Genomic DNA, 15,391 nt, shown 5'->3' with positions numbered 1-15,391 from the left:
TGCTTCCAATTACATTTTGTGGCTGAGGTTGGAGCCAGTGAAGGCAGAAATCCCTAGTATTTACATTTTTTCCAAGGAAAAAAAAAACCAAAAAAAGAGAAAAAGAGTAAAAACTAGATGCTTTGGGAACATTTTATGCTTCTTTATCTCCAGCTGGCGAATCTCAGGACAGTGTGCACTATTTTAAGAAAGTTGTCAAGGAATTTATTTTGGTGTGTTTTGTCTCAGAAATCCTGATCAATGCCTAAGATTAATTAACCACCATGTAATGAGACCCAGAGGCAGAGCTCCAGCTCTGCCCTCCTTTAAGTAACAGCGGAAGTTTTAGAAACCCCTCAAATTTTCGTCCTGTGCTGGCAAATACCCTCTTGATGAGCTGTGCTTATTTTAGAAATTAAATGCAAACTAAAGCCAGCTGGTTTTGGGGTTCTTTCCCTTTTATAAGCAAAAACCACAATGTTCTTGTTCGGCTGCTTCTGCACCTACATGAGCTCTAGTGCTGGGCCAGGCTGATGTCAGCTGATGTTGTTCCAAAGGACAACCTCTCCCTCTTAGGAGCATGGAATGTCCTGAGCTGGGAGGGATCCATGAGGATCATCGAGCCCACCTCCTGGCCCTGCACAGACACCCCAACAATCCCACCCTGGGCTTCAGAGTATTGGTCAAACACTCCTGGAGCTCTGGCAGCCTTGGGACTGTGCCCATTTCCTGGGCAGTCTGTTCAGTGCCCAGCACCCTCTGGGGGAAGAACCTTTTCCTGATATCCAGCCTGACCCTCCCCTGACACAGCTCCAGCCCTTCTCTGGGTCCTGTCACTGCCACACAGAGCAGAGATCAGAGCTGTCCCTCATGAGAAGCTGCAGCCCCTGGTGGGGTCTGACCTCAGGCTCCTTCAGGCTGAGCAGACCAAGTGCCCTCAGCTGCTCCTAGTATGGCCCCTCCAGACCCTTCCCAATTCCCATGTCACTCCTTTGGACACTCTCCAATACCTTCAGATCCTTCTTATATTGCCATGCCCAAAACTGTGCCCTGGACTTGAGGCGAGACTACTCCAGGGCAGAGCAGGGCATTGCTGAGGGCATGAAGCCTCCAGGAGCCATCGTAGGCAGAGCTGAGCTGGAAGGAGGAGAAGCCAAGAGGAGGCTGCCTGGGACACCTCTGACCATCCCCAGTGGGTACAACTCAGGTCAGTGTTCCCCTCCAACTGCATCTGTCATTCCAGTCAGGAATGGCTGGGATCAAGTTTAGTTTTTCAGTGGGCGCAGAATAATTCGAAGGTCTGGCTGAACTCTGCTTTTGAGAGTTATTTTGAGGTCATTGCCTCCCTCAGAAAGCTGCTCCTCTGACCCGAGAGCTGTGGTTTGTGCAGCATCCTGTTAGCTCCACCGGAGTGATGGATGTGCTGCTTCCAGTTCGAGCCTGCAATCGTGCAAAATGCAAGGATTCCAAAATCCCATGGATATGATTAATAATCCAGTGCAGCCAAACCACCTCCATGTAACCTCCAACTCCCCAAAGCCTGATGCAAAATATGTTTTCTCAAACTATAAATCAATAAACTTTGCTTAAGAAAAACTGCCGTTACTGAAGCATAATATTAAAAGCTTCTCCAAGATGGAACAGTGGCTTTGGCAACTGGCTGCAGCAGATCCCATCGTTTTCAGTGCAAACACCACACATTTAATCAGAAACAAACATCGAGAGCTGGGAGGGACTGATGGCCACATCTCCTGCCATCCCAAACAAGCTACAGTCAGATGCTGCTCCATGCCATGTGTGCCATGGTCAGCCTGTGGCTCAGTGCTCCAAAACCCGCCCATGGGCTTTCCAGCAGCTGCAGTTAATTCCCAATGTCTCTTGGGGATAAAACTCGCCATGTAAAACATCAGGCTGGATAGTATTTTAATTTAGGAAAGGCCAAAATTCTGAAACCCAGGGTTTGTTGCTCTTTTTTCCTTCTTTTCTAAGGGATCAAATTTTATTGGTGAGAAATTTAATTTTGCCAAGAGACGTGATCTTAGACAAAACTCTCCAGACATGAGGAAATAAAAATTGAGCGGCCAAGTGACAAGAGGAAAAGATTTCTGCTCCTAAATTTTTTCCAGATGAGAATACCACAGGTCTGCAGGAACCCCTTCCCTGCCCTGCAAAAGCTCTGGCAGGATGTTCTCAGGTGTTTCATCAAGGACTTAAATATCTCTTGAGCCATCAGTGAGGGTGAGAGCTGCCAACAGCCAACCTGGCAATTTTTAGTGTGAAGTTCACTCCACAAGTTCACTCCACAATCCAGTGAATACTTCCTGAGCCAGCAGCCACATCCTCACAATAGCACTATGAGCACAGGCAGCACATGGCAGAGAGACTAGACTGGAATCATGGAATCACAGAACTGTTAAGACTGGAAAAGCCCCCTAAGGTCATCAAGCCCAAATGTTACCCTAGCACCGCCATATTCACCACTAATTCATGTCCCCAGGTGCCACATCCACAGTTTTTTTTTAACACTTCCAGGGATGGAGACATCACCTCTGCCCCAGGCAGCCTGTGCCTGTGTCTGACCATCCTTTCAGGGAAGATTTTTTCCCCAACATCTAATCTGAACCTTCCCTGGGACAACCTCAGGCCATTTCCTCTTGTCCTGTTGCTTGTTACCTGGGAGAAGAGAACAATCCCCACCCAGCAGCGCTGGGTTAATGTTTGGACTCAGTGATCTTAGAGGGCTTTTTCAACCTTAATGATTCCACGATTCTATGATTCTGTTCACTACCTATTCATGAATAGCACAAGCAGAGCTGCCAGTATACAGGAAAATGGGTGAACTGGGCTCTGTCTCTCTTCCAGTCCTGTTTTTGATGGATTTGTGCTCATTGTATGAAAAACAGAACTCTTGTGGGCTCCTGCAAGGGAAGCAAACACTGGTTTCCAGCTCAGCAGGATGAAGTGGTTTGCTGCCCACAGAGGTTCCACCCACTCTCCCCATCCCTCCTCTGGCTGCTCATTCCCATCCCAGCACCTCCCCCTCTGTGTCTCTGGTTTTGTTGTACCATGAACTGACCCAAATCAAGGGTATCTTCTTTCTCCTCCTCCTTTCACGCCTTTTACAGTTCTGACTGATTCCCTGCTCTGGTGGAGCCTCAAGTTGCCCCTTACCTTCTGACTTCCTGCAATGAGCTGTGGTTTCAATGCTGAGCTATCCCAAGGGATTGCTCTCCCACTGCTTAACCAGCTTCTCTAAAGGCACCACCTCTGACCAGGCAGCTGAGGGTCAAACGGGAGCTTTAAATGAGGCTGTAGTGTTATACCACTTTTTTGGTCATGGATGTTTCCACATCATCCATGACCACTCAGAGCCTTTAATAGTTAACAGACTCCCTGCTCCAGTTTTGGCTTGGATCAATTCTGCTGCTTGGGAGGGAGGAGAGCTGAAGGAACTTCAGCCTCAGGGACACCCCACGGGTCACAGCACGTGCCCTGACCTATCTTATTTATACAACCAGATGCAGGACCATCGTCTGGCTACTGAGTCCCAGCAGGGAGCATCTCATGGGTGGTGCCCTGGGAATGACCAGAAGTTCCCAACATGCTTCCAGATATGGACATCTACAGAGGAAAACTCAAAAATCCCCCAAGGGCAAACAACACAGAAGGATCCTGATACCCATCTGAGAAACACAACGCTTATGGAATAACCAGAGATAAACAAAGCAGGGTGCTGGAGAACACAGATGAAGGTTAATTGCCTGAAAGTTCAAGTTTCAGTATCCCACATTTTTTTGTTGGCTGCTGGAAGAGAAGGGAATCATTTCCTCAAACACTGCGTAACTGGTCAGCAATCCAGAAATTAGATAGAAACTGTCATGAGACAACTTATTTGATCCCATTTCAATTTATGCAGCATCACTTTTATCACAACCAGACGAGTCCAAACCACTAAATGGAAACCCAGGAATATAAAGTTTCCTGGAGAAATATTTTCATAACAATTTTTGCTCTCTACCACATTGGCAACGGCAGCACAGCAAGTTAAATGATTCATAGAGGAAAACCCCATGTGAGAATAAACCTGTGACCAGGAGTATCTGAAATGGATGGTACCTGTTGCAAAAACACCACAGAGCAAGAAGTGACCATCTGACACATTTATATTCCAAACTCAAGGAAGGCTGTAAGCCAACCAGGCATTTCTAATGACCTCCCAGTACTCTGGGACATTGATGTTTTACACTGGCAAGTGACAGGACAAATGGGGGGACAGTTTTAAAGTAAGAGAGAAGAGATTCAGGTCAGATGTTAGGAAGAAGTTCTTCCTGCCCCATCCCTGGAAGTGTCCAAGGTCAGGCTGGACAGGGTTTGGAGCAACCTGGGAGAGTGGGAGGTGTCCTTGCCCATGGCAGGGGTGGGATGAGATGAGCCTTAAGGTCCCTTCCAACCAAACCATTCTAAGACTCTGTGATTCTATGATCACTCATACATGAACACCAACCCTGTTGGTGTGATTTGCATGCTGAGCACCTGCAGCTCAGCCACGCACATTTTTGTGCATTAGCTTTTCTTTCTGCTGTAAGATTTGCTTTGCCTTCCCGACGTACGTGTGTACACAATCACAGCCAGCCTCGGTGCGTTTGCTGCCATGGTAATCAGTGCCCAGAGCACTGCTCAGAGCACCACAGACTCCATGTGGGGGCTCATTAACAGAGACAGTGATTTGGGAACTGCTGCCTTTTACACACAAGTATTACTATCAAGTGACTTGGTGAAAACATAAGGCCCATAAAAGGTGATGCTCCTGCATCCCGTATTTCACCCAGCGCGGCTCCTTCAGATGCTCCAGTGAAAGGGAGAATAAAATCAATCAGAGCAGACCAGTGCATACACTTAGAGCTTTATTACTGAACCTTTCCTGATAAAAATTCAGCTGGAAAGCTCAGGCTATATGTTCTGAAGGTGGCTTAACGAGGGAGCAATCTAACATCAGAGGCAAAGTGCCTTGGAGTGAAATTGTGAGCATGCACAGAACAAGAATTAGACAGAATCTCTGGAGAAGCAAGTAGCAACCATCAAGTGGCCACTTCACAACTGGGCTGGGCAGAGAATGGACAGAGAGCAGCCCTGGGGAGAAGGACTTGGTGGTGTTGGTGGATGAGAAGCTCAACATGCCCTGGCCACATGCTCTGGCAGCCCAGAAACCCCCCATGTGCTGGGCTGATCCACCAGCATGGGCAGCAGGGCAGGGGGGATTGTGCCCCTCTGCCCTGTTCAGGTGGGACCCCACCTGCAGAGCTGCCTCCAGCCCTGGGGTTCCAGCACAGGAAGGATGTGGAGCTGCTGGAGAGAGTCCAGAGGAGGCCATGGAGCTGCTCCAAGGGCTGGAGCCCCTTTGCTCTAGAGCCAGGCTGGGAGAGATGGGGTTGTTCAGCTGGAGAAGAGAAGGATCCAAGGAGACCTTAGAACCCTTCAAGTGCTTAAAGGGACTCCAAGAGAGCTGGAGAGGGACTTTGGACAAGGATCTGGAGTGCCAGGACAAGGGGAAATGGCTTCCCACTGCCAGAGGGCAGGGATAGATGGGATGTTGGGAAGGAATTCTTCCTGTGAGAGTGGGGAGGCCCTGGCACAGGGTGCCCAGAGAAGCTGTGGCTGCCCCTGGATCCCTGGAAGTGCGCAAGGACAGGCCTTGGCGCAACCTGGGATAGTGGAAGGTGTCCCTGCCCATGGCAGGATGTGGGACAAGATGGGGTTTAAGATTCCTTCCAACCCAAACCAGTCTGGGACTCTAAGTGATGGCAGCCACACAGATGCAGCCACTACTGAACCAGCAGCCCACACACATCAATGACAATTTTAAGTTTCAATGGTTTTTTTACAGCAAAAAATATCATCTAACAAATCAAGAAGGAGCAGTTTATAAAAAAGGGTAGGTTTGACAAAGAGGTGGGACACAATTGAAAAGCTGCAATTGCAATCTCTGCAGTAAGTTGGGAGCATGCACTCTCCTTAACTTTCATTTTCCTACCTAACCAATATCCTGAGGAGAAGCACAAGGGTTATAAAGTACCAGAACAACCAGATGGATAAGCCTAAACACAAACTACATGGTACTTCTTACGAAAATATAACTAGCCCAGCACTAATAGGAATAAAAATAGAATGAAATTCAGCCCTTGCCTTCACTCTCACCATTCCAATCCTGTCATTTACTTGCTTAAATGCACACAATAGGTTTCATGCCACTGGCTTCCTATTACAACCTTGGAACTGAATATTATTTTTTTCTGGAAGAGAAACTGTCTCAAGCTAAATCATGATGGTGCAAAACGTGCTGAAAAGGTACCCACTGCCAAACATCTGATGCTCATGCCAAATAACAGGACCATCTGAACTGATTTCAAAGGGGTTTGAGTTTCCTCTTCTGAGGAAGATCCTCATTAAAGCAACACTTACCCTGGGGGATTTAAGCAGATTTGGATATTTTAGCTTGTGGAGGTCCTGGGGCAATGGGACGGTGCTGACCTGGCACGGGGAGTCACACACCAACACCCCACTGTCATCACAACCTCCTGTGCAGGGATATTCCCTCTCCTATGGATTGCATGAGTTCACTGCAAAGTGCCCCCCTCCACCCCCACCCTTAGCTGTGCATCTGGGGAGTTCCCATCAATCAAAGGTAGAAAAACCCCTCCTAACTCCTAAGGAGGAGCATTCCAAGGAGCAGCACCAGTGCAGAGGGAATGCCATGGGAAACTGCTTGGCAAATAACATTCATTTCAGCTGTTTGGCACTGATACCTCTAGTAAGTCAAACCTCCTTTGCTCTGCCTGGTGCTTCAAGAGTTTTCTCCCTGTCTGCACCATGTGTGCTCACATCCCTGCTCAGCTGGGAACGTTTAGAGCCCACAGCTCTGCTGGTATCAACCCTGACTAGATGGAAAGATAAAAGACTCCAAGATGTAACATTCCTGCCTGGTTTATGAAGGGTGGTGGCTCCTCCTGGCACCAGCCTGTTGCTGTGGGCATGACGGAGTGGGTGGGAGAGATAAACACATGGGACAAACCCAGCATAAACCAAACTCTGTTATTTCTCTTGCTTGTGGCAAAATTACATTGTCTTGGAGAAAGAGTTAACTCAGATCCTTGTTTTAGCCTTAAGTCAATCCTTCCCTAATTAGCCTTTTAAGGCATGGGCTATTTCCATAACCCAGATAGCACCAGGGCTGTTTCCTACACTGACTGAGTCGATGCTGCTGCATTCCCCACCGGGTTTTTCTCTACAGATGCTGTGTAGCCACAGCTGGCATTGCCTTACCACTGCAAGAATTTCCATGCTCATGTGTTGGTTTTCATCAAAACCTCACTGCCACAACAATCTCTTCTACAAGCCCTCTGATTCCCACCTGGCACCTTTCTGTAATCACCTGAGGAGTTCCACCACCTTCTCCAATACCCACAGCCCCCCACGAGCCTGTAAATCCCATTGTGGTTATGGACAGAGAAACCAGAACCACCTTTCTCTACCCACTGGAGAGCTCCCACCACTTCCTCCAACACCCGTGGACCCCCAGGACTCTTCAGTCCCCCCATAACTCTGCCCCTCCTGTCAGTCTGCTCTGAGCACAGCTCAAGGCTCTTGTCAGATGCTTGTCTCTCACTCATATGCCCAGATGCATAAGTGGGAGAAATGAGTCTGTCTGAACATGTCTGACCTTAAAAACTTGGGGTTTGAAAGAAAATAAACCGTTTCCAGCACATTGGAATGGTTCCCCATCTGTTTTCAGACTGGTGATCAATACTGTGGCCCCTTATTGAGGAATGGTAAGCACTGTTGCGGGAAGCCCATCCAAGCCCACAGGGGGCTAATTTTAGATTATCTGAACCATCCCAAAGACACCCCAGCTGCAGAGGGAAGAAACAACCTGCTCCTGATTACAGTTAACAGCCCAGGGCAACCAGCAGCCACAGAAGCCTCAAGGCTGAAGTTCCTGAGGTCAGGAAGTGCTTCCATTAATGCCACAACAGTGTGTTAAAACTCAAATATTTTGGTCAGTACTTTTTCCAGACCAAGATCTGTCCCTTCCAACAGAACAGACAATGCATATCTGATTTGACCAAATACCAGTGCTGGGATTAATTTAATGCTCCCATCTAAAATTAGCCTGGCTGTTAAAAACTAATTCCTCTAGGCTTTGACTCCAGCATAATAATTCTTGATTGTGAAGAGGCTGCCTGTACAATGATACAGACCCAGTGAGTTTGTGACAGCTTTTCCCATGACTCGGGAGCTATCAGCAATACTGTTAAGAAGCATTCCCAACTTTCCAACACCTTGGGAGAGGCGGATAGCAGCGCTAGTTTGGGGAGTACAAACCCTGGGGAGTACTACCTTGACTTGCCTCCTGCTACAGATGGTTTTCTTAAATTTTTTGTGGTGTTGGAATTATTTAGCTACAGCCCAGGCAAACTCAGCTCCAGGGTGAAAGTTGAACACATTTCACCAGCGATACCAAAGTGTTTATGAAAAAAGTGCAGTTTAACAAGCTGGTCAGGTTCTGCCTCATTTTCACCAGGGAGGTTTTCATCCAGCAACAGCCTAGCAGGAGAGCCATGTTCCAGGACAGGGTGAAATGACCATCCCAGCAATTCCCTATACCACCAACACAGCTAATCACAGTGCAGGGACTCTGGCAGCTGCTTAAGACCTGTTGCTGCAGAGGCACCATCCCAAGTTTCATTTAAACCATCCTCTTTCCAAAGGAAACCACAGCCACAGTTCTCCAAGAGTAAGACAACAAACCACCACCACCGGGCTCTGATCAGAGCACGTGCTGAGCAGAGTAATACAGAAAGGAAAAAGCTGCTTACTCTGAGTGTCTTTGCGATCGGGGAAGGAGAGGACGGGGGAGAGTCTGACTGAGCCTTCCTGCTGCGAGTATATTCCTTACTCCTGGTGTACAGGGACGACATGGCCTTGCGGGCTGGGTGTCTGTGAGAAGCAACACCAGTCTTGCTCTCCTGTCGCTCTACAGCGCTGGGCAGGTCCTTCTTCCAAGGTCAGAACAAACTAATTAAACTATTCACAGCTCTGGTAATTAAACCCTGCTGTTTAGGGTGTATAATTTTAGGCATTAATCTGCTGCAGGAAGAGCTGAAGCTCCACAATGTTTCTTGTCCGAGCAGAAGCAGAGAAGGTGTCAAGGACTCGCTGTGCTCCAGTGCCGGGCGCTGCTCTGTGCCAGCCTCACCGCCTGGGCCCCGTCCCGACTTCTCCGCAAAAGGACATTTCCCCTCGTCCAGAGCGTGCCACAGCACCAGAGGGATCAACCTCTGCCCAGAACTGCAGGAGGCAGAAACTCCCAGCTCAAGGAGAGAGCTGGAAACTGGCTGGATTTATCTAGACACGAAGCCTTTGCCAAAAAAAGCTAAAAAAACCGAAGGGAAAAGCAAACCCTGATTTACTCCGGAGCGCGGCCGCGAGCTCTGCCCTTGCTGCACCGAGCTGCATGTTTTAAGTGAAACACAAAAGCATAAATCAGGAACAAACGCTGGTCTGGAAAGGGGCAGTCCGGTTGAAGTTGGGTTTTGTTCCCTCCTCCTCCTCCCCCCCGTCGCCCTTACCCACGCACAGGCTTCTCCCGTCCCTCCCGCCGCTGCCTTCTGACATTCTGACATTCCAGATCCTGACTCGCTCCGCGAGGAATGCTGGAGGGCAGCCAGCAGCAGCGATTCACTTTCAGCTTGGGATCTGGGCTGCCAAATTGGGTTTGGGATTGGTTTTGGGATTTGGGCAGGAAAAAAAAAGGAAAAGAAGTAGAAAGGGGGAGAAGAGAAAATCCCTCCCGAGCTCCCAAGGCCTGGTGAGCTGTGAGTGGGATGTTGGAGGCGAGCTGACGGCACTTTGCAAAGCCTAAATTCCAGGAGGCGTGTGTGGCTGCGACAAAGGGAGATGATTTAAAGGCCATGGAGCAGCTCATGCCATGAAAGGGAGGACACACTCCGGCAGCACAACAGGATTTTTGTTGTTTGCTCATAAGCCTGTTTGAGCTGTGGAAGGGCGGCACAGAGCTTGTGTACTGTACACTGGTTCAAGGGAGCATTTGGAATCAGAGGAGGGAGAGGAGCTCGGAGGAAAGGACAGAGGGTGTGGAGAGCACGTACCTCTCCCAAACTCCCAGCTCTCTGCCAAGCTCTGCTGCTGTACAAGCTCACTTAAGTGGCAGAATAGCTCCCTGCAAAGGCATGTGCCCCTCATGTCCCACTGAAATAGGCCCATGGGATGTTCATTTGAAAAATGCCCCCCAACAAGCTCACAGAAGCTCACAGAAAGGCTGGGATTGGAAAGGATCTCTGGAGATCATCCAGTCCAATCCCTGTCAAGGTGGGGTCACCTAGAGCAGGTGAATGTCCTGCCACCCCATCAGCAGGGTGTATCCTGCTCCAGCTCCACATCTACTTAATATCAAACATTTCCTACCAAGGCCAGATTGGACAGGGCTTGGAGCAACCTGGTCTAGTGGAAGATGTCCCTGTCCACAGCAGTGGGGTAGAGTGAGATCAGCTTTAAGGTCTCTTCCAATTCAAACAATTCTGTGAAGTGCAGAATAGTATCTATATAAAAATAGATACTATTCTATAGATAGCAGGGCTGCATTGCCCTGAAATCTTGCCCCTTTTTGCACCCTGCTTGGCACGTGGGTAATGTCACTGGCACAGAGCTGGGGAAGGGGCTTGGAATAGCAGCTACAGTAATTCCTCCTGCCAGCCAGCATGTTCACTCTCCAGGGGCAATGCAGCATCACCATGTAACCAGGGAGAGCAGGAGATGGGGCTGCCAGATTTTCCTGCTCTAAGAAAGTCATGGTGAGATCAGGTTTCTCAATACTTCATCATGAGGAAGGAGGGGACTCATTATCCACTGACTGCAGGAAAGGGAAAAAAGGTTTGGAGAGGTCAAATTCTGTCTGGTAATCTCTGCGTTCCCCTTTCAAGGTAAGGAAATGAAGTCCAGACACACAAGGAGGCAGTGACAGGCACGCTGCTGCTCCAGGAGGCTGGGGCAGGACCTTGATCTTTCCAGCCTCCATCTGTTGCACTCATCACACACCTCTCTCTGTGCCTGGAGCCTGGCTCTCCTGTACAACAAGGTAATTCAGACATTTAAAATGCATATTTATAGACCCTGCACACAGGGTGATCTTTTCACGCCAGTCTCAGTTTCTGGAGTTTCAAGACAGTGTAAGTGAAACTGGGCAAACTGGCTGGCAGTGCACCAGAGTGTCCCAATCCCAGCTCTAGGGCTGACAAAGCCCAGCTTAGTCACCAAGGCGGTGCTACACAGCTCTAAATTGCAGTGTTTGGCTTCCCCTCCCATCCAGTCCCAAACAAACCACTCTCACATCCCTCCACAGTCACGTTTCTGCTGAGGAGGGGCAGGAAAGCTCCAAAATGAACATTTGGTAGAGAACTCACAGCTCAAACCCAAAATACAACCTGAGCCATTCCTTACTAATTATTTAGTGACCCAGTGAAGATCTCACACAGACTAGCACAGCTACATGGCCAGTAACTCATTTTAGAGATAAGGGGAGGCTTCATTAGCCAGGAGAAGAGAGGAGCAGGAGATGCAATACAGCAAAACATGGCAGGTTTCAGCATTATTCCAATAAATGTCGATTTAGGGGTTTCCTTCTGCTGTTTTGTACACTTTACTTTCAAGTAATCCCCAGTGGAAGGAAGAAACATGACTCTCCTTCACCATGCTGCTATTCCTCACAGCCTGAGCTCTGTCATGTTCAAGGCTGTTGTTTAGATCCGACTGTTCCTGTCTGTTCAGGAGATTCCTCAGTTGGAACCAGGCTGGTCCATGCTCTGTGGTGCTGTGTACTTTACTAAGGAATATTTATACAGTTTTCAAAAAGGCGTGCACAAAAATCATCTTCCATGAGCATTTCCACAATCACTGCACACAATCCCCTGTCCAGATGCTGACTTCATGCTCTGGCCTACTTCCGGGCAAAATCACCTTAAAGTTTCTTCTCATCTTGGACTATGGCAGCACAACTATACAATAGCATTATGACTTTCCCATATTTACATGAAAGAGTGCATTCCCATAGATAGAGCTGTGGTCTTGGCTATCATCACTCTTCAGATACCTTCACCCAAAAAGCAGTCAGGTTCTTCCCCCAGAGGGTGCTGGGCACTGAACAGACTCCCCAGGGAATGGTCATGGCCCCAAGGCCGCCAGAGCTCCAGGAGTGTTTGGACGATGTTCCCAGGCACAGGGTGGGATTGTTGGGGTGTCTGTGCAGGGCTAGGGGTTGGACTTGATGGTCCTTGTGGGTCCCTTCCATCTCAGCAGATTCTGCTACTTCCATTTTCATTCAGATACCTGTCCTCTCCTTTCCTTGGTGATGATTATCTGTGTTTGTACTCCATTTTTAAAATTAGTTAGACAGGAGAACTCATATCCATGAAAATGATGCACCAGGAATAGGATGAAACCCTGAGCTAAATATTTGAGAGGAAAATACATATACTCTGTGGCTAGCACAGGTCTTTCCCATGAGAACATTCTCCTGTGTTTTATAAACAAAGTTTGGATGTTGTTACAGTGTCTCAAGATTTGGACAGTTCAGGCCTGGCCAATCAGGCCTAGGGGGAGGTTTCTGACTGACCAATCTGGGTGACCTCTGGAAAGTCTATATATATGTTGGATTCAAAATAATAAAGCGCTTTTTCTATGCCACGCTGAGAATCTGGGTTCTTCTTCTCTGCTAGTGGCTCAACAGCGACAACACTCCTTTTATCTGTGTTGAAAACCTTCACCTACAGAACACGATGCTGGTAAAATAAATGTCGGCAGCACTGTAACATTCCATCCTGCAGCAGACAAAAATGGGAAACAAACCTGGGAGTTAAAGCCAGAGCTGCAGTGATGCTCAGGGTGATGCAAGCCCACGGCATGTTCTCTGAGTGCAAAGGAGGAAAAGCTCTCTTGGGAGACCAGAATTCTAATACAACTTGAAGAATGAGAGTAGTTGGTATTTTTCGAACAAATTATCCCAAAACTATATCTTGAAAGTCCTAGCTGTCATTTTCCACACCAGGTTTACCACATACTTCACTGAATTCCTTCCCATCCAGTTGAGTTCTTCCATCTGCGGCCAAACCTCTCCTATCTCCCAGCGCAGGCTCGTCCCAGGGAGCACCATGGTGTCTCCAGCTACACAGGGCCTGGCTGGGGCAGAAAACACAAACTGGGCCCACACAGCACCAGGACATTCTCAGCACTGTGACCTTCCCCAGAGCCTCCCTGCTAAGTTAAGTTATTCCCAGCCAGGGACCTCCCTGCCCTGGCACACAACCCTGTGATCACCAAGCAGGGGGAAGGTCTCTGGCATCATCTTGTCCATGGCCAACCAAGGCTCCTCCAGGTACCACTGGATGTTCCTGGGGACCATTCCCAACAGGCACCTTAGACACTGTCACACTGATCCTGATTGGGAGGGTGGAAGGATTCAGTCACACAGATGTGCCTTCCTTCCCTGCTGGCCTCAGGGCAAGGAACAGATGGGACTATGACACAACCTTTGAGGATGGGGTCACAGGGGTGGCACAACCCTTGCTGTGACCCTCTCCTGTGCTGGGCCAAGTGATGCAAGAACATGGGACTGCACAGCTACCTGTGAATTGCTGCTCATCCCAACTGGATGAGCAGCAAGAGGGAGAGGCAGGCAACAGGCTTTGTGTTTTCCTTTGAACCAGTCACAGAATCACAGAAGCAATGAGGCTGGAAATGACCTTTAAGATCCAACCATTCCCGCAGCGCTGCCTGTTCACCACTAACCCATGTCCCCAAGTGCCACATCCACACATCTTCTGAACGTTTCCAGGGATGGTGACTCCACCCCTGCCCTTGGCACTCTGTGCCAGGGCCTGACCACCCTTTCAGGGTAGAAATTTTCCTCAGTATCAAACCTGAACCTCCCTTAGTGAAGCTTGGTGCCATTTTCTCTTGTCCTGTCCCTTGTTCCCTGGGAGCAGAGCCTGACACCAACCCCCACCCCCCCCGGCTGTCCCCTCCTGTTGGGGAGTTGTGCAGAGCCAGAAGGTCCCCCCTGAGCCTCCTTTTCTCCAGGCTGAGCCCCCAGCCTATCACTGAGCCCACTCTGCTCCCTTTTCTTTGTGAAGCAGACAACTCCCCAATCACATCACGCCACCCCAGACACTTCTGGTACCTGCTGGCACCTCCTTCTACAAAGTTCAGCTGTTTGCTTTCCAAATAAACAAATCTTCCAAACCCTCTCCTTCTGGGTTTCCCACTGCAGGAGCAGAACATGCTGTTTGTCTGTCATGTGCTGGTCCAGGGAATCACTGAAATCTGTAATTTTATGCAATACCTAAATCAACTGTAAAACTGCATTTATTCTCATGACACTTCTCTGAAGAAATGGAACAAAATAAACAGGCAGTTGTTTCCAAGAGCCAGGCTACAAATCCATTATGTGTCCAAAAAATAATGTTTCTCGGCTTAAAGTAGTTCTGTAAAATATCCAGAAAAAAAGAGAACCCCAGAATGGTTTGGGTTGGAAGGGATCTTAAAGCTCATCTTGTTCCAACCCCTGCCATGGGTAGAGACACCTTCCACCAGATTGCTCCAGCCTGGCCTTAAACACTTGCAGGGATGAGGCAGCCACAGCTTCTCTGGGTAACCTGTGCCAGAAACTCAGTTTAAACATAAAAAACCCATTTACCATTGAACGACCCTCATGGGTTCTAGAGAATAGAGTCAGAATTTCCACTGCTATAGAGATGCTTACAGAGCAGGAGAAAGACTGGACTGCAGGCCCAGGGGACGATGGTACCAGTTGGTTGGTTGTTTTTTGTGCTCAGTTGGTCTTTTTCAATCTAGAAAATTTACTCAGCTCCGTTGCTTCTAACAGTCGCATTCTCATGACACTGTAGGTAGCATGAGCAGGTAATTTTGACCAAGTATGTATTTGTACAGGGAGAGAACTGAAAACTGGCTCAAAAATATAGATTATTATTCCTGCAGCATAGTCATGGGGAATTGAGGAGCTGCTGGATTACAGAAATTAATGTGCTATACAGCAAGTATAGCCAAGGAACTGTGTGTACAGAACAGCTAAGGAGCTGTCTCTATATGGTTGTATCAACACATATGTATGAATTTCTTTAGCAGTAACAAGGCCAACACCTATTACCTTTAAAATAAGTTATTAAAACATTACTTGTACTCTAATCTACAATTTGTACTTCTGGGGATTTGCTTTAGCTTATTTAATGGAACTTTATCTCAAGATATAATAATTCAAATTATTATTATTATTAAAAACAATAATAATAGCTGCTATACAGCAACTGTACATCATATATAAACC

The 15,391-nt window shown here is 48.1% G+C and overlaps 1 protein-coding gene across 11 annotated transcripts in view; it reads right to left on the bottom strand.

Moving 5' to 3' along the window:
• Positions 1-15,391, bottom strand: part of PPP1R12B (protein phosphatase 1 regulatory subunit 12B) — a 131,577-nt gene that overhangs the window by 21,760 nt on the left and 94,426 nt on the right. Inside the window, exon 20 of one of the 11 annotated variants that reach the window (XM_085082816.1) lies at positions 4,910-5,416. The exons of the other annotated variants lie outside the window; for them this stretch is intronic. Coding sequence (XP_084938942.1) covers positions 4,925-5,416 — 492 coding nt within the window. The 3' untranslated portion in view covers positions 4,910-4,924. Of the gene's footprint in view, positions 1-4,909; positions 5,417-15,391 lie in introns of those variants that run through there. 11 annotated transcript variants of the gene reach the window in all.

This window comes from Lichenostomus cassidix, chromosome 26 (assembly GCF_008360975.1).
Source record: "Lichenostomus cassidix isolate B80296 chromosome 26, HeHo_3.0, whole genome shotgun sequence".
NCBI lineage: Eukaryota > Metazoa > Chordata > Aves > Passeriformes > Meliphagidae > Lichenostomus > Lichenostomus cassidix.
This window is presented reverse-complemented; position numbering and strand designations above follow the sequence as displayed.